Source organism: Pogona vitticeps, chromosome 3 (assembly GCF_051106095.1).
Source record: "Pogona vitticeps strain Pit_001003342236 chromosome 3, PviZW2.1, whole genome shotgun sequence".
Classification (NCBI taxonomy): Eukaryota; Metazoa; Chordata; class Lepidosauria; order Squamata; family Agamidae; genus Pogona; species Pogona vitticeps.
The window spans coordinates 9,577,536-9,600,707 of NC_135785.1; the positions used below are offsets into that span (position 1 = coordinate 9,577,536).

Here is a 23,172-nt window from a genome sequence, read left to right on the forward strand (position 1 = left end):
TCCAGCAGGCCGAGGCAAAGAGGCAGTCCCGGAAGCAGCCAAATCAGGGAGCTGGACAGGGGACAGATTGTATTTGTCCATTGTGGAAGGGACTGTCACTCTTGAATTGGCCTCCTCAGCCACACTAGATGCTGTTCCAAGTACTCGATACAGAGCACGTTACCATAGTCTCTCAAGACTGAAGGATGTCTAAGAAGGTCTACTGGTACCATGCTTGGAAAAAAACCCACTGCAATACATTTTCATGGATTTTCACATTTTGCTTCTTAGAACTTATTCATTTATTTAATTTGTATGCTGATGCAATATTCTGGGTGCGATAACATAAGCAGGCTTGGATAGAATAAACAGATGTGGAGCAATAAAATTATAAATAAGCCATCGAAGAAATAAAACAAAGGGCACCAAGAGGCATATTATCTGTGTGACATGAGACATTAAGTCAAGCAGGGTCATGCTGGAAGGCCTCAACATTTTGAGATGGTTTCTAGGCGTTAGAAGGGAGTAGGCCAGGTGCCACCATGAAGAAGGGAGCTGATTGGGAACTGATTCCACAGAGATGGTGCCACCATGAAGAAGGCCTGACCTCTCATGGATGACTCCTGGCCCTCATTCTACAAAGAGGAGCATTGCCCAAGATGATTAGCAAGCAGTCCCTTTCCCTTGTTTTGACTTGTTTCCCTTTTTGCATTCTTTCTGGACTTTGTGCTTCCGTCTTCAATTTTGTTTATTAGGTTGTCTCGTAAGCTTGCTTGTTGTATCTGGGCTGCTTGGCAGGCACAAATTCAGCTGGTGAAGCTCTGCTTCCTTCCACAGTAACTGTATATTCATGAAGTTGGAGGAAAGTATGTGAGTTAAGCCCGTCATGGTGCTGTTGCTGCTGACGACGACTGGTGCAGGAACCCTGTCAAGGGAAAAATTATGAACAACCCTCGTTGTATCCCATTTAAAGAACTGTTTCCGTCCAGAATGTAACTGGTGTTTGTGTAAGGTCTGCCTAATTTGCCACAGCTACTTGGTGAGAGACGTAGGTGCATCTCGGTTGCGCAACTGGGAGTTTGACCAGGCATGCGACTGAGAGATGTCCCAGTACTTCATTACTGAGCCACAACAAGTTACACAAACCTTACATGAAACACCAGTAGGATGTGAGACTGTATCCTGCAATTACAGGAACTATGTTATTAGTTTGTTTCTTGGTTGTCCCGCTCTCCAAACCAGTTTGTTTTGAATGACAACAAAGCAACTCCCTGGCATCTCTGAATCCCCACAGCTTTCTGTTTTGCAATTAAGTTTGAACAATTAAGTATACGGTAAGTTTTTGTGTGAGAAATGGCTCCAGAACCATTTACAGTTCAGGGTGTGCTCTGTTTACTATTTGGATGAAGGGCTGCTTCTGAAACAACTGGCGTAAGCCAGACAAGCGTGCCCTTGTACCTGTGCAAAAAGTATTTTCTCTCCTTGCTGGTCAACAACATTGTCCAGAGAAAGAACTGCTGTTAAACAGCTTTTCCTGTTTTTTTATTAGTTAATTACCCATTTTTATTAGTTAATTACAGTAATTAAGTCCCACTGCACTTGGGCTAAGAGCACCATAAAGAGCCGTCCCTAAAGAAGGTAAGAGGGATGGCTTGTAGACAAGGGGCCTTTTCGGCTGCTGCCCCCAGACTATGGAATGCCATCCCAACTGAGATTCGTCCGGCCCCGATGCTGATGACATTTTGGCACCAGGTCAAAACCTTCCTGTTCCAGAAATAATTTTAATTGAAATAATATCAAATGTGGGTCCTGATGGCAATTTTTAGAGTATCTATTTTAATTGTGTTTTAATTGTTTTATCTTTTTATTGTATTTTAATTGTTGTAAGCTGCCCAGAGACCTTTGGGTAGAGTGGGCGGCATACAAGTTAAATAAATAAATAAATAAATAAATAAATAAATAAATAAAGATAGATAGATAGATAGATAGATAGATAGATAGATAGATAGATAGATAGATAGATAGATAGATAGATAGATAGATAGATAGATAGATAGATAGATAGATAGATAGATAGATAGATAGATAGATAGATATGATTCCCTGTTCGGTAAAAAAACAAAGGTCACCAAGGTAGCTACATGACTCAGGAAGGATTTCAGTCTGGGCTTCCTGGAATCATATTTGGCAGGCTAACCATTATACAACTGTGAGGGTTCATATGTGTGGGCTGTCTTTTCTCCAACAAACGGACGAGACTCTTGAGGAATATCAAACGGCAACGTATTTATTTCAACTTTAACATCATCGGTAACTATACCCATGAAAGGGTTCAGGGACGTTTGGAGTCCAAGGTTCGGCTTGGAAGGAGTCCACAAACTATGTACAAATGGGTTAGAGTTCTCTGGGTTCCAGGGTCCTGTTGAAGGCGGCACAGGCCCTGGCCCAGGGTTCACTTCTTCTTCCAGGGAAATCAAGGGTAGGGTCTCCTCGTCTCCACTCCAGCCGTCCCAAGAGGATCCGTCTTCTACTGTGAAGCCCCAGGGGCCGGGTAACCCCCCAGCTTCCTCAACTCGGCGATGTGCCATTGGCGCTTGCGTTCCAATTCTCTGGCAACCGCCTCTCGCTCCTCCCGCAGTTTCCTGCGCCACTCTTTCGCCTCCGTCTCACCCCAGTAAGACGGGCGCGGTTTCAGCCCCAGTTGGCGACGTCTTTCTGCCTCCTCATGGGGTACTCTGACCTGCTCCCACTTGTGGGTCCAGGGGTCCTCCCTCCAGACCCACTCCCAACCGCCTGGAATATCCTTCGGTCTTCCCCTTATATCCCCCATCCCAGCTTCTATCTCCTCCCCTCTCTTTCCCGCCTGAATCCGTCCCGTTTCGCGGGTAATCTTTAACCCCTTCACTTCCTCTTCTAGGTCCCGGGTATCTACCCCCTTGCTCAGGGTAAGGGTTCCGCCGCACTCTGCCCCCCAATCAGGGGTTTCCACTCCTTTCTCCTCCCGTCGCGGTGGGGATGGTGGGGGGGAAGTCTGGGTCTGGCTGTTATTCTTCGGGAGCAGCGGCACTCCAACCATGGCTTCCACTTTGGGAGCCTCACATACCCCCCCATCCGAGAGTGCCGCTCGCTCCTCCTCGCTCCGCGCCCACGGACCCTGCCGGGAAAAATAATCTACGTTAGAGTGTTCTTTACCCTTGCGATACTGGACCTTGAACGAATAGGGTTGCAAGGCTAGATACCATCGGGTGAGTCTAGGGTTAGTCTCCTTCATACGGTTCAACCATTGGAGAGGGGCATGATCTGTCACTAAGGTGAATGGGGCCCCTTGGAGATAATATTTCAAGGCGTGAGTGGCCCATCTTATGGCTAACGCCTCCTTTTCTATAACTGCATATTTTTCCTCCCGAGGTTTCAACTTTCGACTCAGATAGAGAATAGGATATTCGTTGCCCTCCCTCACCTGGGACAACACCGCCCCCAGACCCCGATCCGAGGCGTCGGTGAATAGGACAAAGGGGCAGTTGAAATCGGGGGAGAACCTGATGGGTAGTTCGCATATTATCCCCTTCAAGGTCTCGAAGGCCCTTTCTTGGGCTGTGCCCCATTTTACCTTAACCGAAGCCCCCTTCCTGGTAAGGTCGGTGAGAGGAGCAGCTATAGATGCGAACTGGGGTATAAACTGCCTGTAATAACCAATCAGGCCCAAAAACTGCTGTACTTCCCTTTTTGTCCGAGGCCTATACCATTGTGAAATCTTTGTCACCTTCTCTTCTTGCGGTTGCACCTCCCCCTGACCTACTTTGAAACCCAGATACTCTACTTTATCTAAACCAATTCTGCATTTTTTGGGGTTGACGGTTAACCCGGCCTTTTTCAACTCATTAAGTACTCTCCTTAAATGAGTTAAGTGTTCTTCCCAACTGGCGCTGAAAACAATGATGTCATCTATGTATGCCGCCGCCCACTCCCTCTGAGATTCTAACAGCTGATCCATAAGCCTCTGAAAGGTCGCGGCTGCCCCGTGTAGCCCGAATGGCATCTTAACAAATTGGAAGAGCCCCTTGGGGGTACAGAAGGCTGTTTTCTCACGATCCTGAGCCCTTACGGGAATTTGCCAATATCCCTTAGTTAAATCGATTGAACTCAGGTATCTGGCGTTCCCTAATTTATCCAGCAGGTCCCCCACCTTGGGCATGGGGTACGCATCAAATTTGGAAACCGCATTGACTTTTCGAAAATCCACACAGAACCTTAAAGACCCATCAGGTTTGGGTACAATGACCGGGAAGCTGCGCCATGGGCCCTTGGCGGGTTCTATCACTCCAATGTTCAACATGTCTTCTACTTCCTTTTCCATTAGAGCCTTTACGTGATGGGGCCACGTTCTACCATTCTCCCTTACCACCACTCCGGGATCGGTTTCAATGGTGTGCTCTACCAGATTCGTTTGGCCCGGGACCTTGGAAAACACCTGTGGAAATTCAGCTTTCAGGGAGAGGGCTTGCCCTTTTTGGGCGGGGTTCAGGAGTTCGCCCACAGTAATGTCTTCTTCTTCCCGCATCTGCCCCACCTCAGGTCCCAGTTCCTCATCCGTTTCCCCATCGAAGAAGCATTCACGGTCTACCCACGCTTTTAGTAGGTTCACATGAAAAACCTGCCTTTTTCTTTTCCTATCTGGGGTTTCTACTTCGTAGTCCACCTCACTGATCCGCTTTAACACTTCATAAGGCCCATGCCATTTTGCCAGAAATTTGGAAGTTTCGGTAGGTAACAACACCAATACTCTCTGCCCTTTCTCAAATTCCCTAGGCTTCACCTTTCTATCATAGCGCTCTTTCTGTTTCCCCTGAGTTTGGGCTAGATTTTCCTGGGCCACCTCCCAGGCTAATTTCAAATTGTTCCTCATCTCTACTATTTGCTGCAGGGCATTCCGTGATGCATCTTCTCCTTCCTCCCACTTTTCGCGGATTAGGTCCAGCACTCCCCTTGGCTTTCTCCCATACAACAATTCAAATGGCGAGAAACCCGTTGAGGATTGAGGGGCTTCTCGCACTGCAAACATTAGAGGGTTAACAAACATGTGCCATTTTTTGGGATGTTCCATCGCCACCTTTCTCAACATTCCCTTCAGAGTCCGATTGAACCTTTCCACCAAGCCATTGGCCTGGGGATGGTAAATGGAAGTCCGGAGGGGTTTGACCCCTAATAGTTCCCACATTTGCTTGAACGTTAAACTCATGAAATTGGTCCCCTGGTCCGTTAGTACCTCCTTCGGGAACCCCACCCTCGAAAATACCCCCAATAGTTCTTTAGCCAATACTTTTGCCGTGGTTGACCTCAACGGGAGGGCCTCCGGGTATCGTGTAGCATAGTCAATTATCACCAACACGTATTGATGCCCCCCTTCAGATTTGGTCAGGGGCCCAACAATGTCCATGGCAATTCGATCAAAGGGTCTATCCACCAACGGCATAGGTACCAGGCCCGCCCCTGGGCCGGTTTTGGGTTGTGTTAGCTGGCATTTTGGGCATGATTTACAGTATTCTTCGACGTGCTTCACCATGTCCGGCCAGAAAAACCTTTGGCGGATGCGGGCCAAAGTTTTCTGTGTGGCCAAATGTCCAGCCACTGGCAAATCGTGGGCCCAATGCATCACCCAGCTCCTCAAGTGGTCTGGGACTACCAGGGTTGACTCCTCCCCCTGTTCCCCTCGGCGTATTTGGTACAGCAGTCCCCGTCGCACCTCAAACCCTTCCCCATTCACCGGGGTCTCTCCCTCTGGGTTGGCTTTTTGGAAACATGACTCCAGGGAAGGATCGTCTTGTTGCAGGCCCCTTACTTGATCTCTGGACAACTGCATTACTTCTCCTTCCCCTTCTCCCTTGCCTCTTTCACCAACCAATCCGTCTTCTGCTCGTCGCGCCAAATCCTCTAGGCCTGGCCAGTCCCTGCCCAACAGCATCTCGCGGGTTAAGCCAGGGACAACTCCCACCTCCAAGGTTGCCTCCTGAGTTCCGATAGTCACGTTTGCCCTGGCCGTATCATATTCCTTGGCGTCCCCGTGGATGCACCTTACTACCACCGTCTCCCCTAGTCTCGGTCCCTCTAGTTCTCGTACCAACGATCGGGTGCACCCAGTGTCTATTAAGGCCCTTTTTCTCTGGCCGTTGACCTCGGCTGTTACCACCCACCCGGGATGGAACTTCTCACCCACCTTAGCGGCGTTCGCGTAAATGTTGGCCCATGCATATTCTTCTGCTGGGCAGAACTTCCGGATGTGGCCGAACTGGCCGCAGCCGAAGCAGGCGGTCATCTTTTCCTTCGCCTGGTTCCAGGTGGGCGCTAGCTTGCTCTTTGCCGGGTCCGTCGTGATCGTCGGGCGGGGGATTCGCGACCCCGTTGTATTCACGTACTCGATGCGGTCGGGGCCTTGTTTTTTAGGAGTCGTCATCTGGGTCCCTCGTGGAGCTCCTGTGATCGCTGCCTCCGCCATCTTGTCTTTGCTCCGGGGTTTCTCTCCCCCTGCCGCAGGGCGGTTTAACCATGGATCTTCCGCTCCTAGATAGTCTTCCAGTAGCGTAACAGCGCCTTCTACCGACGTCGGTTTGTGTTTCACCACCCAGTTCCTGGGTCCGGGGCTCAGCGTTGATACTAATTGCTCCAGTATCATTAACTCTAGCACCTGTTCCGCCGTTTTTCCCTTCGGTTGTACCCATCTCGTGGCGTTCACTCTCATCTTTTGCGCCACCGTTCGTGGGTGTGTGCCCGGCTTCAGTCGTAGCTCCCTAAATCGTCTGCGATAGGCTTCCTCATTCAGATTCAGCGTATTAAGGATTGCCGTCTTGACCTTTTCGTAATCTCCCGCGTCTTCGGGGTCTAACGTGTCCACTATTTCTTGGGGTAAGCCCGTCAGGTAGGGCGTCACGATAAGGGCCCACTGGTCCTTTGGCCATTGCGCTGACACCGCCACACGTTCAAATATGTTCAGGAACGCCGCCGGATCGTCTTGGGGACCCATCTTTTGGAGTTTGATTGGTGGCCGGTGTGCGATGGCCCCTCTTCCTTCCGTTGCTGCTGCCTTGGCGGATAGTCCTATTTGTGTTCTACTTAGTTGATCTATGATTAGTTTCTGCTGGTCCGCCAGTTGTCTCATCAGTGCCTCTTGACCTTCTGTTATTTGTCGTATCCATCCATCCGTTTCTTGAGGGGCTGACAGCCCCCCGCGTTGGGCGCCAATATGTGAGGGTTCATATGTGTGGGCTGTCTTTTCTCCAACAAACGGACGAGACTCTTGAGGAATATCAAACGGCAACGTATTTATTTCAACTTTAACATCATCGGTAACTATACCCATGAAAGGGTTCAGGGACGTTTGGAGTCCAAGGTTCGGCTTGGAAGGAGTCCACAAACTATGTACAAATGGGTTAGAGTTCTCTGGGTTCCAGGGTCCTGTTGAAGGCGGCACAGGCCCTGGCCCAGGGTTCACTTCTTCTTCCAGGGAAATCAAGGGTAGGGTCTCCTCGTCTCCACTCCAGCCGTCCCAAGAGGATCCGTCTTCTACTGTGAAGCCCCAGGGGCCGGGTAACCCCCCAGCTTCCTCAACTCGGCGATGTGCCATTGGCGCTTGCGTTCCAATTCTCTGGCAACCGCCTCTCGCTCCTCCCGCAGTTTCCTGCGCCACTCTTTCGCCTCCGTCTCACCCCAGTAAGACGGGCGCGGTTTCAGCCCCAGTTGGCGACGTCTTTCTGCCTCCTCATGGGGTACTCTGACCTGCTCCCACTTGTGGGTCCAGGGGTCCTCCCTCCAGACCCACTCCCAACCGCCTGGAATATCCTTCGGTCTTCCCCTTATATCCCCCATCCCAGCTTCTATCTCCTGCCCTCTCTTTCCCGCCTGAATCCGTCCCGTTTCGCGGGTAATCTTTAACCCCTTCACTTCCTCTTCTAGGTCCCGGGTATCTACCCCCTTGCTCAGGGTAAGGGTTCCGCCGCACTCTGCCCCCCAATCAGGGGTTTCCACTCCTTTCTCCTCCCGTCGCGGTGGGGATGGTGGGGGGGAAGTCTGGGTCTGGCTGTTATTCTTCGGGAGCAGCGGCACTCCAACCATGGCTTCCACTTTGGGAGCCTCACAACAACATTACCCCTAAAAGCACTAAATTGAATTAAGTTGCTGACAAGGGTGGTGTAGTAATGTTCGTATAGCCATGGCAGTTACTTTTGGAAGATTTCAGACCAACATGTTAAGCTCAAGAGAGCCAGCAAAATAGTTTTGAAGAATACTAGAAGAGAAAATGATTTTTTTTCCCTCGGTGAAGTTAAAATGATTAATGTAATGTCAGCAAACATGCATGCCTCTGGGAGCCTGCCGATGATCCAGCTGGCATTTGTGTTGCTCCTCGGTCTTATTTTCCTGTTGCTTTGGTTACTTTTGTGGTCTGTTGGGCATGGAGGAACATGATAGGTTGTTTAGAGTCCTAAAACAAACCAACTGTTAATTTTTGCTTTAAACAGGCCGTTAATTTTTGTGTGCCACCTATTTAAAACCCTAGTGCAGGGTCTTTGTCTGGCAAGCAGAAAATAGGCAGCTATTTCCACCATGGGTGACGGGATGTAATTTTATAAAACGAAACACCCTGTTAACTTGATACCTCATAAAATGAATAATACTGTTGCCGCTCCCAGGACAAACAATCTATTGTTGCTGGCCTTCAGCTTCTTTGACACTGGAAAGTATTCTGTCAAGAGTTCAGGAAAGTATCCTTTTTAGACCGGTCATGGTCATGCTAGCTGGGGGATTCTGGGAGTTGTAGTCCAAAAAGGCAGTGTTCCAAACTCCAATCGGTGGAGGCCAATAAAGCGAAGCCTCCATGCTACCTTAGCCCATAATCCAGTCCTTGTTTTCAAGAAGAGCGAAGAATCGCCGTGCTTTTCCAGAGATGCAAATCAACGCAATTCTCTCGATTCTTAGCTATTTACTCATTTATTTCAACTTACTGTATACCACCCTATAGTCCAAAGCACTCTCTGGGCAATAGAAAACAACACAATGCTGTCTACAGACACATATCATCCACCAATAAAATCCATCAGTCAGCAAACCCATTGAACTGGCCAAACCCATCTTGAGATAAGCAAGCAATTCAAAATGATGTTGAACTACGCAGGGGCTAGCAGTAATAAAAAAGCAGCTTTAAGCCATTCCATTTCAATTGACTTCTTAAAAGCCGAGAGGGGAGTCACCTGCCAAACCTCTACAGTATTGTTAGTTTATTCTCAGAGGTGTGGGTACCACAATTGAGAAAGCTCGGTTCCTGATGTTCATTCTTCTGACATCCTTTGGTGGTCCCGTTTTTAATATCCTGGAGTGTGAAGAGTGGGGTGGGCCAGGTAGCTGTTTTTCTTGACATAGCCAAAGTTTACTCAAAAGGAGACACTTCAGCTCCAAAAGCTGTTGCTTCTCTGGAGGCGGAAGCTGAGATTAAGAGTCAGACAGAAGCCTGCTTGTATTGCTGACTTTCCAGAGTGTTTAACGGTTTGCTGCCATTACTTACCATTCCAAGGGGGGATTTCTGGCTCACTGGCCCAGTTTTACTGGCAGTTGTATTTATGTTAGCAGAGGGGAACATGCCCATCTTCTGGCTTTTATTCTCAGCTACTGCCTCAAGAGAAGAGTTCATGTTTTTTTTTCCCTTCCAAAATCGGGTGTTGCTTTTTCCTCTTCTGCATTTCACAGTGGCCTGCAGAGCTGATTTTCTGCCCGTTGTCGTCTGACCTATGAGACCGGAGCATAAAAACAGCCCTGCCCAAGGTGTTTATTCAGTTCTGGTGTTTAACTTTCTAGTGAACAGGGCCTCCACCTCACCACAAACTTTATTTCGCTGCAGCTGGTACACTGATTTACAAGAGGATTTACAAGACAACTACAATTTATAGGCTTTGACATTTTTATTTGATGTGAAGTTTTGCCTTTGATTCTGCCTCAAGAGCAGAGTGAGGACATAACTACCTGCAAGAAACATAGTTATTTGTAAAGAGTTACTTTTGGGGATAACGAGAGTGTTAGTTACATTTCAGAAGTAAGATAATCATTTTTGTCAAAGTTAATTTTTAGAAGTAATGAGGAACGTTTTAGTTACTTTCAATTGTGATTTTTCAAGGGGCATTTTTAGAGCCATGTAGACAGGAATTTCCCAAGTTCTGTACCATTCACATACCAGTCCCAATCGGAGAAGGAAGAATTGTTTGGGTTAGTTTTCTGTATAAGTATAAATATTAACAAGGTGCAGTATCACAATTGACCATTAGAGGGGTACAGAGAGTAATTCCCTACGTTGCGGTATGCTGGACATAACACATTAACGACAGACATAGAAATGAACTGCTTCTTCAAGCAGAGCAGCGATAACCATGATATTGCCATCCTGGCTTCCTAAAAGTAAAAAAAATAATGCTACAAAGTCATTTTGAAAACGGTTGCTGGCTAAGGGAAACCTCTGCTTTTCAGTTTTAGCATCAGATTGTATGATTTCAACTGAGAAAGAAGAATGTTTGTTATAGGGAAGAGAAAATAGTGGCAAGAAAGTAGACTTTCCTAAGACAGGCTTCTAGTTGGTTAATCATAGTTAGAAACCACCAGAGCTTGGAAAAATTACTTTATGGACTACAGGTCCCAGAATTCCTCAACCAGCCTCCCTAATCTACAGTACCTCCGAACTGTCTCATTGTGGAACGTACTTATGCTAACTACCTCATTTGTCAGGGAAGGAAAATATTCCATTGGCTATGTTGATCTACATGGTTTAATATTTACTGTACTTATTGTTGCAGAAAGAAGATCTCCAAATATATGAAAAATATTGCCAAAACAAGCCAAGGTCAGAAGCTCTTTGGAGGCAATGTGGAGATAGCCTGTTCTTTCAGGTGGGTTCTTATTAGGGTTCGGACAGTCGGAAGAGCACCTCCTCTTCCAGATGAATTACATTTGTCCTCCTCAACCAAGAGAATGAGTTTGTAAACTACACTGAAGGAATGAATTTGCTGAGTGCTTCAATATATATAATTTTTCCTTCTCACCTACATATGTTTCTCTTACTAAAGGAAAGTTTTCATCTCAGACCTACCTGCTTGTTCAAACATTGACCCCTCCCTGCTTGAGGGCATCTTTTATTCCACGAGGCCTCACATGTTGGTAGACTCCAAAATAAACATGTGTCAGAGGATGCGTTCTTTCAGAAAAGCTAGTAGAAAAGAATTAGCCGCTCAGTCGACTGTTAGTGAGTTCAAAAATCTGTTACTGTTAGGTTTAAGTGAGAAACAGGAAACATTAAATACGGAATGTATTTATGATAACTGGCAATTTAATTATTATTGCGCAAGATCAATTTGCTTCCAAATTATAGCAACGCTAATAGGCTTTTTGAATTATGTGAGTTGTGGAAGAAATTGTTTACCTCTGCGGTCAGATTCCATGGCTAAGGAAGGATTTGAACCCAGTTCTGGGTCCTAGTCCCATACTTTATCCTCTATACCAGACTAGCTGTCAACATTTAAATTAGGTGACTACGATAAACCCTTATCAGGAAAAAAAATCCCATTATTTTATACCTCTCTCACCTTTCTGTTTTAAGCTTTGAAAGGAAGGAAATACCTCTATGATTTTTTGAAAAACCTATTTCTGACCCACTGCTCCAGACCTTTCTCTTGTTTTCTCTCTGTTCATCCTTTTAATCATTTCTCCCTACCACTCTTCACTTTTAATTTATTGACTCCAGACTAAGGGTAAAGGTCCCAGGGAGTCAAAATTCCATTTTCTAGAATAGGTGAGCAACTTCAAAGTGGTATTCAGTGTAGAACATAAGAGGACCACCATCCTGATGCAAAAAATGCCATCCCACAGTTCCAAACCATCCTTAATATCTGTTGCTTTAAAGTCTTTTAGTCTTTAGACCAGGGGTGTCAAACACAAGGCCCGCGGGCCAAATCCGGCCCGCCAGACCTCGTCTGATGGCCCGCGGAGCCGCCGCCAGCCTTGGAGCCTCCCCCTTTTTTTTCAATGAATTTACTCCGTGCCTGCAGGGAGTACAGTGGTGCCCCGCACAGCGAGGTTAATCCGTTCCAGATTAACCTTTGCTGTGGGAAACATTGCACTACGGAACACAAAAAGGCATTGGAACGCATTAAACAGCATTTAATGCGTTCCAATGCCATAGAATACTCACTGTTGTGCGATGTTTCCCAGGGGCCGACAGCCATTTTCGCGCCCTCCCCTCGCACAACGAGGGTGCCAAAATGGCTGCCATCAGCTGTCCGGCGGGTCCAAAATGGCCACCGGAACAGCCGAAAGGGGCTGGGGCGCAGCGTTTTCGCACCCTTGGTAAGCAAGGGGAGCGTGTGAAAACACTGCCGGAAGCCCCGAAATGATTGCACGCAGCCATTTCAGGGCTTCTGCAGCGTTTTCGCGCGCTCCCCTTGCTTACCAAGGGCGCGAAAACGCTGCGCCCCGGCCCCTTTCGGCTGTTCCGGCGGCCATTTTGAAGCCGCGGAACAGCTGATTGTTGGGTCACAAAGCGAAGGTCGGTAAGACCTACAGATACAACCGGCCCTTTGATGGGGATCAAACTGCTGATGCGGCCCCCGATGAATTTGAGTTTGACACCCCTGCTTTAGACTATAAGGGTAATTAAATAATTAATACTATGTTTGCACCCACTCATTTAAAGTTCTACATTGTGGACATGCACCAAGGGGCTATTTTATTTATTTATTTATCTATCTATCTATCTATCTATCTATCTATCTATCTATCTATCTATCTATCTATCTATCTATCTATCTATCTATCTATCTATCTATCTGTCTGTCTGTCTGTCTGTCTGTCTGTCTGTCTGTCTGTCTGTCTGTCTGTCTACCTACCTACCTACCTACCTACCTACCTACCTACCTACCTACCTACCTACCTACCTACCTACCTACCTACCTACCTACCTACCTACCTACCTACCTACCTATCTATCTATCTATCTATCTATCTATCTATCTATCTATCTATCTATCTATCTATCTATCTATCTATCTATCTATCTATCTAACTTGTATTCCGCCCACTCTACCCAAAGGTCTCTGGGTGGCTTACAACAATTTTCAATGTTTAATTACGCCCAGGAAGAAGTATTTATAGGACTGCAGTTGCTTAACAGTGCAAATCAAAGCAGATTTACTCACAATCAAATCCCACTGTGTTTTTACTCCTATGTATACATTTGCTTAAGGACATGGTGGCGCTGTGGGTTAAACCACAGCAGAAGCCTCTGTGCTGCAAGGTCAAAAGACCAGCAGGTCATAATATCAAATCCACGCGACGGAGTGAGCTCCCGTTGCTTGTCCCAGCTCCTGCCAACCTAGTGGTTCTAAAGCATGTACAAATGTGAGTACATAAATAGGTGCCACCTCGGTGGGAAGGTAACGATGTTCTGTGTCTAGTCGCACTGGCCAGTTGACCACGGGAACAGTTTACGGACAAACGCTGGCTCTATGGCTTGGAAATGGGGATGAGCACCGCGCCCTAGAGTTGGACACAACTGGATTAAATGTCAAGGGGAACCTTTACCTTTACTTCTACATCTGTTTATTTATTAGTTACATATATATAGTCTGTCTTCCAATTTTTTTGTATACTTTTTTGTGAACCTATTTTATTTTTCAATAAAAATCAAACATTGGGGTAAGGACGAAAGTGTGTGATCTGACTCAGCTGGCAAAAGATAGACCTGGCCACGGCCAAGATCAGATTCTCCATAGAGAGGGCTCGATCCAGGAGCATGCCAAGACAATGGATCTCATCCTTCAGGGGACATGTGATTCCATCTAGACCAGGTGAAAGGCCTCCTAATGGATCAGAGTTTCCTCCTAACAACAGGATCTCCATCTTGTTAGGATTCAATTTCAGCCTGTTGGGCCACTCCATAACCAGGGATCTGCCGAGTTTCCGCTGCTGAAGAGGAAAAGGCGAGATAGAGCGGCGTGTCATCAGTGTACTGGTGACAACACACCCCGGATCCCTGAGTGATCTCCACCAGCAGCGTCATAGAACTGTTGAAGGGCAATGGAGAGACGATCGACCCCCTGTGGGTATCACATTGTAAGACCCACAGGGAGGAAATAGCCGAACCCTCTGGCACTGATCTGGTGATATTTGGTCTGATGATACTTTATCACATCACCAGTTTTTCATAAACAGAGAAAGAGAGATTAAAACTGGATTCTTGTCTAGTAGATGGCCTAAGGGCATATATGTTTATTACAGTGTGACCTATATCTGTGGAATGGAACTCTATAAAAGACTAAAAAGAAGAGGAAGAAAATACCATAGAAATAGGGATATTAAATCACATTTTTTTCCTCATAGGGTGTCCCCAAAGACTTGTGCTTTAAAATAAACTATTTGTCTCGTCTTTATGTTCCCATAAATCCTGATACTGAACTTTCAGAATGTGTTTTACTGGAATTGGATGAAAAACCGCTTCCCTAGGGAGACAACTGATCCCTTAAACAAATGATGTGGAACATTAGAAAAAGCCAGCTGGGGTGGAAGCTCCATCTTTCTGTTAAACTTTGATACATAAGAGGTATCGGTTTTGAGTGAGGATACAATTACTATTCATGATTTTTCTCATCCTTGATTTAAAAAGCATGTTGTGACCCATCTAAACACATTGTTTTAAAATTGTCCACCACGGTGGTTCACTCCTGCATAACAGCAGAAAAGGCCAGCACCTTTTTTTTATATGTCAGCTGCAACATTAGTAACAAAGCAAAAGCCAAGAGGAACAAAAGCCGTTTGGCATAAAAATTGTGCATTTTCAGCAAAAGGCAAGGCTGTTTTCATACAAAATACGTATTCTGCACAAAAAAGAGAAAATAAACTCTTCTATGAATGTTTAGCAAATCAAATAAGAAGGAAAAAAATTACTATTTTCCTTTTTCATGGATCCTGGTTGTGGACCGTGTGCTAAGGGGCTATTCTGAGTATTTTCTATAAGCCAATGGGGGTGTGGGGGGAGGCGATGTGCTCCCTGCAGAAATTTGAAAAGGAAAGGTGGATAGTGCTAAACTATTACAAACAGGTGAACTTTCAAGACTAGCAGGATCCTTCATGAAGTTAAGGGGGCCTGAGGGTTAAACAGATTAATCTAAAGTAATCCTGATCCTATGTTGCATTGTCAGGATTAAAATAAGGCCTCAAGATGGACGCTGGAAGCTTGTTGTATCCTCTTGAGTTCTGTCGTTTCACCTGAGGCAATATAGAAGGACCTAGTATGTATCCGAATCGGTACCTACCTTAACCAAACATGGTACTAAAACAGAACAAATATGGGATTTTCCCATTCTCAGAGCCAGTTCTGATATTAGACAGAGTTAATCAACTGTATATTCGCGAAGGCTTTCACGGCCAGGATCTAATGGTGGTTCTGGGTTTTTCGGGCTCTTTGGCCGTGTTCTGAAGGTTGTTCTTCCTGAACGTTTCGCCAGTCTCTGTGGCCGGCATCTTCAGAGCACAGGTTGCTGTCCTCTGAAGATGCCGGCCACAGAGACTGGCGAAATGTCAGGAAGAACAACCTTCAGAACACGGCCAAAGAGAACGAAAAACCCACAACAACCATTAATCAACTGTCTCAGGTGGAAAATACAGAGGAAGCCTCTCAGTCATTCATTCTGTACTTCCCAGTCTGTCCTGCATATCCTCTGAGCCAGCAGATGTGCTCAGGTGTGGTGGAAGATCCTGTACTATTACCAGTACTGTTAAATCTTGGTGGTATTGGTCTGGCGGCCATTTTTGACCATAAAAAGTTCTTCCCCATCCTGAGGCTCCCAAGGCTTCCCCAAGGCAAAAGGGATCTCTAGGGAGCCTCAGAACCTGGAAATGGTGGCGATGAGGGATAGAAAGCATTCAATCTGTTTAAATGAATTATTTCTGGTGCAGGATCCAGTTTATGCCAGGATAATTTTAACTCAACTGGATTTGGCTCAATGAACGCCAGTCAACTGGAAAAGATTCACGGAGGTGGAAAAGAATGTGTACTACAGTACTATGTTCTTGTGATCTACATCAGTGACGTTTATGTATGAAGTTCAGCACTATTTCAAAATTCTGAGATTTTCCTGCAAGTTTATACTTATCATTCAGCGAGGAGATGATGAACTAGATTGGATCAATTAGTCCTTTACTCTTGGGATCCCAACATGGCTCCACAAGAGGCTACAGTAAATCTTTGTTGTGCTTCAAAGATATAGAGACGTCATTTTTATTATTGCTGGCTGCACGCAGCCACCTTTTCTGAACAGCCAGAGGATCTCTTGTGTTTGTGAACTTGGAAGCATGTTCACTTTTAAAAGCAACAGGTTCCTCCATTTCAAAATATATTATATTATACTTCCCTTCTTGAGGCTCCTGCCTGCTCTGTTCATTTTTCAGACCATCACGCACTTCATTCCTACCTTTCCCCCCTTCTTCTTTTCCAGGAATGTCAGCGGAAATTGGACCATAAACTTTCCCTTGATGCTTATCTCTTAAAGCCAGTCCAGAGGATTACCAAGTACCAGCTGCTTTTAAAGGTAGTCAACGAATATAAAAATTCACTTTCTACAAAAGACAAAGGGAAGTGTTGGCCATACTGTAGTTTTATAGAGCACTAAAAAAACCGTCATACACCCTGCAAGCTTTCGTTAGGTGTGTACCAGTGCGTAAAACCTAAAAGTCGAAACGTTCATGGCAAGAGGGCTTTCACCAGGCACGTCTTTCTTGGATGTAAATCAGGACAGATCCAGACTGCATTCGGGCTGTGGTTGCAGCTGAGGCAGCTGTGTGGATTGGATGTCACACCTTGGTTCTTCTAAGAAAGAGGCACAATCCATGCACACCCTCCCATTTGGCCTCTCTTTGAAATGGACGTGTTTCTGACCCTGACTGATTAATCCTAGTGAGTTTGCTAAATGATCACCCCCAATTCCCAGATGGGAGACCCCACCCTCACTCCCTCGCCAAGCAGAAATGTGTATCCAAGGTCGGTGCCTCTTTGTTTGATGAACTGGGATGTGATGTCCAATCCACAGCTGCCTTAGCTGCAACTTTAAAACCACAGTCCTCATGCCACCTGCGTCTTTCCTGACCTACATCTAAGAAAGACGTGCCTGGCGAAATTCATCTTGCCATGAAATTTTGGACTGTCAGTGCTTTACACTGGTCCATGCCTGACAAAGGGAGTGGTCCATGAAATCTCCAGGTTGTATGATGGGGCTTTTTTTTTAGTCGTCTATAAAGGTATCACCTACTCTTGCATTTGTATTTTGTAATGACTGCACGGCTCGCTTTTTATTTCTACAAAAGGAAAGGGCTATGGCTAGGAGCGACAGCTGCCCATTGTGGTTAATGGGGTGGAAGGCACAGTCATCGCTTAGGGAAGGAGTCAGGAGTAACAAGCAGACCTAAGAGTAAATGGGGGATATTAACAGAGACATGGATATGTATTCACACACAGACAGGCAAACAGGGATTCACTTACCCAAGAAGGCATTCACTCAGACATTGTCCCATCTTTACCCATTCATTCACTCCACAATGCAACCAAAAAACCCCAGAAAATCCACCATACTCTCAAATTAAAAAATTCTGCTTTTCATTCTTGCTTTCCTCTGTGCCTGCTTTCAAAGATGGAGAACTGATTTATTCCACTCATTTATTTTAACAGTTTTTTCCCTCCGCACTCCTCATTCTTTCACAAACACTTAACACAGAGCGGATAAGGCAGGGAGTTAAGCAGACGGGGTTTGCAGTCCGGTCAAGGAGATGATCAGGTGTGGTCTGGCTGGGGGTAGCCTGACAACCTGCCTCCACTAGCTTAAAATACGCACAGTCAAATCAAAGATGGAGGCACTGACAGCGCAATCCAGTGTATTGAGTCCTGTTGAGTTAAAGAGGGCTTATTCTCAAGTCAGTTTGTAATTATTTCTCCCTTACAATGTCTTTAAACTGCCTTTCATCCTTGTAGGCATCAGGGAGGGGTGTAGAAAAGTGTGATAAGAAGGGATCCCTGGGTGCAATGTGAACCCCTATCACCAATGTGACATGATCAAGGAAGATGAGTAAGCCTAATAAATAGATCAGAGAAGCCCATTCAAATGTCTGGGTAAATAAAAAAGTTTGGAGCTTGGCAGACAAAAGATTACAGTGGAACCATCAGTCATTCCATAAACCTGCACGTTCTTATTTAGAGAGTTGAGGAATACTGGTAAGCCCACATTAATGCCTTTATTCTTATCAGGAAACAGAGTGTTGACCCTCTAGGGAGTAGGGGTTTGAGATTAGAAGCTGATAAATTGATAATAGAAATAAGAGAATAAGATTTGTCATTTGCCTTTCAATGCATGATGACCACTATTGATGTTTAGGTTGGATTTGGTCCTCTTCTTTATTTATCAGTTGAGTGGTTACAGCGGCATTTCACTTTTCTTCGTATGAGATACATGGCTCTCTTCCTCTCTGGTTTATCATCACAACGAGCAAGTCAGGCAGAGAGAGGGAATTGTCTCAGGTCACCCAGTGAGTTTCATGCATCATCAGTGGAAACTAGAAATGGGCCCTCCCAACTTCTATCCTATCATTCTAATACACACCACACCGGTCCTAGCACACAAAGGGAGTGTAACTAGATAACCATGCAATTCCATGTATGAAGTGATTCCCTGGGATACTCTGAAAAGAGATGTGCCAGCTGAGGGATAAGAATTCTTCAAAGGTTCCCATGTCATTGTAGTGATTCCCAAACTCAGACTCTGGAACTCTCTCCCACTGGAGGCCAGGCTGACTTCATCTTTGCTGTCACACCACAAGCAAAGACCATTATCTTCAGATAGGCTTTCCCTTAATGACTGAGGGGTGTGTTATGCCTTGTTGCTTTGAATCTGTTTTTGGCGTTACATGCCACAAACAGCAAAGTACAAAGTTCGCCTTGTGAACCCAGGTTTCAGAGCCCAGAACTGGGGCAAAGGAAGTAAGGAATAAACTGCCAATCAAAATTAACACTTCTGAACTAATTGGACCAACGTAAAGCAAGAGCAAGACATTTCCTTCCTTCAAACACTGAGTATATAATGAAATAAATGATTCATGTGTTTAAGCTGTAGTCAACATTTAAGATGTGGCAATAGTTCTACTCCTGCTCCTTCCATATCATCCAGAAGTGAGCAACTTCCAGATTTTGGGACCCACACATACACATCCCTGGTCTTCAGAAGGGTGCATCTCTTGCAACATTCACAGCCTCAATTTTTTTCTTGCTTTTTTTGCAAGAGAAAAAAGTTCTCTAGCAGCCCAAAATATATTAAAAATCAGCACCTTATCCCCCTAGAGATCACAAGCCTCCCCTCCTCCCAAAAATCGAAAAATGCCCTGGGTTCTGCCTGACAGTCCTATAGTATCTTCCTCCTAAAATACCCAATTTTCTGAAAAGGGCGACCAAGCAGGCTCAGGCTTTTTCAGCCAGCTCTGAAACACCCAGTCTTCGCTGTGTTCTTTGCAAAGTGTGATTAGTTGCAAAGAGAGCCTTGAATTAGTCATAACCTTGCAAAACCTGGAAAAACACAACTAGGAGGAGATTTCAGCTTTACTCTTCTGATTTTCTATGTGCCTGTTTTTCCTCCCATGCTACCAGTAAACAGAGGTAAGATTAGATCTCAGGCCAGTAAAATCTTTGGGCAAAGCTACGGCATTCACTGGGACAAAAGCAAGTTTGACCAGTTCTGCACCCACTTAGCCATACTTTGGAGTGGCTTTGAAACAAACAACTTGAGAACATTGCCAGAACACCATGAAGGGGTGGTGGTATAAGACGTGGAGAAAAACGTGGCGCTTATGGACAAAGAGGGTGTGAAGAGGGAGTCTTGGCATTCAATGATACACCTGGTGCTCCCGCCCTGTTGCTGAACAAGGCAGTGCAATCCTAGCAACCAAGTGGCCTTCCTGACCTTTGCAAAGTACAAATACTTCCAGGACAGCCTGGCTAAACCCAGGGCGTGGGAAAGAGTTTGTTTTTCTGGACTACAGCTCCCAGAATCCTCCAGCTTGCATGGATATTAGCTGTGCCTCCTGTCTGATGCCACTTTTCCAATTGCTGGTCATGCTCTGGGTCCTGTTTCATTTACTGATCCATCATCACCTTAATGCTCTTGATGGCAGCATACTTTTGAATTCTGCTACTTCTTTTCTTATCAGCCTCTTGACCTCATAGGGCCCATGACAAAGAAGCTCCCTTGTCCTGCCTCTGGGTTTTTACCAATGTTAGACAAGGTCTCTTACTGACCAGCAAGATCTTACACAGGGATCTACGGGATGTCCCCAAACGCTTTCTCCCTTTACAGTTAATCAATTGTCCATGAGATGAAAGGAGGAGGGAGCACAGATTCGAAAAGTTGCTTTTTCTGGGTAGGAACTCTGAGAATCTTCTAGCTGGCATGGCTGCAGGTGTTGCATTCGGATGGATCCTAGTTTTAAAAAGCAGTTTTCCAAAGTAGCGGGAAGTGTATGGTGCAGGTTTCATCCTGTAACGATACAATACAGCTTGTCCCAACGCCCAAAGCAGAGTCAGTGTGTCACTGCTTTGACTTTTTCATTTTGGCATGCAAGCCAAAGTTGATATTGTATACTCCAGACCAGCTGCTCAGAAGTAAGAAGTCAATTATAGCTAGTGATAAGATTATACAGATCTCAAAAAAATAAAAAAATAAAAAAATGACAATAAACCTACTTTGTCAGATGACTTCCAGTGGGGGCGGAAAAGGCATTCTGTTCAGCTTCATTGAAAAGGCAACTCTTCTCCCTTCTGAAACCCAACCTCATTCTATCCAAAGGTCAGCGAGGGACTGGTTTGCCAGAAACAGGGAGTGAAAGGTCACATAATTTTACCTTGGTGGTCTGTCTTACGCTGACGACAGCACAAACTGGAGGTAGAAAAAAAAAAGAATTTCCAGGGGCATTGTGAGCTGGTAGGAAGTTCACAGACGGGCTTGTGACCTTTAATGCCCTTTCTTCCCCACAGTGGCCCGACAAGCCTTCGCAAAGCAGAAGAACATGTTTTATGTCAGACAGAACTCTTTATTCCAAGTCATACCAAAGAGCATTGTGGATCTCCGGTGTTGCTGCTTCTTTTATACATTTTGCAAATAAAGATTTGTCGTAACTGTAGATTTGCAAGTAGTTTGCAAGTGAAAGCTTACAGAATTCCATAGAAATTGAAAATATTTTCTTCCTTCACTGTATTATAATCACACCCATTCTCATAATAATGGGCCCATTCACACTGTTTACAGGCGATATTCATAAAGATATATATATATGCGCCATATTTACATTGTCACACTTCTGTAGTTCTGCCTACTCTTTTATCCGTTGCACTTTCCTACCAGCAGCTTACAGACCCATCTAGGCCGAGCCCTTTGTCAATCCAGGTATTTAGAAAAAAAATTCTTTAGAATTTAGCATTTGAGCACTGGAACCGCAGACCCCAATATACTGAAATTAGAGTTCTTATTGTCAACAGCTCACTGATGTAACTGGGCCGTGGGGTGCTGGTGGCATATAGCTAGAGCTTTGATCCAGGGCACTGGAATTTAGAGTTTGTTCCCACTGTTGGAATCAAGTGGCAGAGGGATCCAATATTTTTTGGATTTGAGCTGAAGTCACATGGACTTGAGCCGAAGTCTGAAACTTTTCTGTCGGTATACGCATCCTCACCTTTGTAGCCACTGCCTCGGGCTCCCCACCACCGTCTCCATGTCCTATCAGGTGGATCAAAGTGTAGGGCCGTGGGGAAAATGGAAAGAGAGGGAGAGGAGGACAAGAGGGAAAGGGGTGAGGGTGGGAGAGATCCCTGAAGGGTCGCTGGGTAGGTGGGTGGGTGAGCAAGTGAGGGGCAGTGATGAGTGGACAAAGAGTCAACTGGGTGGGCATCATCTTTTCAGCAAGCCCAGTACTTGTGTTTTTGTTATTTGTTTTAATTCTCTTTAAAAAAGCAGACGGGGCATTCACAGATGCGGAATTTATTCCAATTAATCGATTGCACATCCAACCCAACATAAACAGTGTTCTGGCAGGGGAGGAGAAGAACATGCTCCCCTGGCACTGTGCTCCTTGTGTGTATGCAAACATTTAAATCTTTTTTTTTTCTTTTTTCTTTAAAGGAGAATCTGATACAACTGTAGGGGCTTTTGTCAATGGTATCAAGCCCCCAGAGGGTCCAAAATTTTGCTGCTGGCAAGAGGCAAACTCACACACTGCAGAAATGCACTGCCTTCGGCAGGAAACACCAGGCAGCCCGAGTCAATTGTTGTCATGTGCCCAGCCCCAGGTGTTTCCTCCCATGTGTGTCAATTTCACAGGACCCAAGCATAACCAATTGGGCAAAACAGAAAACCAACCAACCTGGATGTCAGAATGGCTAGCTGCAGCTTATGCCATTTCCTTTTCTTCTTGACCTTTTATTGCTGAGTTTTGAGATATCATGCTTTTTCTCTCCGAGATGGGGGGGCAACCATGGCTTCCTACATCTCCACCTCAATGAGCTAGAACTAGAATTCCTACCTCAATATAGTTCTTTGAGAAAGGGTGGCGGTTTTATTTTCTTGGAATAAGAAGTGTGGGTGTAGTCTCTTTCCAAAGGGGGAAAGTGTGCTCTACTAGCCCTTCTGACTTCCAGGGGAGGCGCTTGTAAACTAACTGAGAGCATGTCCAGATGGGCATATTGCTTGCTCTCTGGATCACTTTTGGTGCTATTTGGTTGGAATCAAATTATGGTGTCCACTTACGTTTTGACTTAGAGTGATCCATATCACCCCTTTTTAGAGCTGTCCTGCTTTTCCATGGCACAGCACCAGGGCTATCGTTTCTGGTCGTGGTTCAGAGCTATCCTGATTATCCTGTTCCATAGGCTGTGTAGACGGTTAGTTTGCGCCCAAATAGAGCTGTGGGCAATGTTATCTGAGGTGACAACCTTGTGAGGTATTGGGTGTATTGTAGCATTGAAAGGGATGACAGAGAACCCGCTCTCCTTTATTTTAATCTATTCTACTGTTTAAATCTGTCTTAATATGTTTCCCTGTTGATGCAGTGCTATTCTAGATAAATGAGATACATGGGAGATATTAT

The 23,172-nt window shown here is 45.5% G+C and overlaps 1 protein-coding gene across 17 annotated transcripts in view; it reads left to right on the forward strand.

Annotated features, from left to right (window-relative positions):
- MCF2L2 (MCF.2 cell line derived transforming sequence-like 2) overlaps positions 1-23,172 on the forward strand; it is a 277,556-nt gene that overhangs the window by 202,551 nt on the left and 51,833 nt on the right. For all 17 annotated transcript variants that reach the window (XM_072996252.2, XM_078389790.1, XM_078389785.1 and 14 more), the window contains exons 19-20: positions 10,806-10,898; positions 16,497-16,589. In XM_072996252.2, the coding sequence (XP_072852353.2) occupies positions 10,806-10,898; positions 16,497-16,589 (186 nt within the window). The remainder of the gene's footprint in view (positions 1-10,805; positions 10,899-16,496; positions 16,590-23,172) is intronic.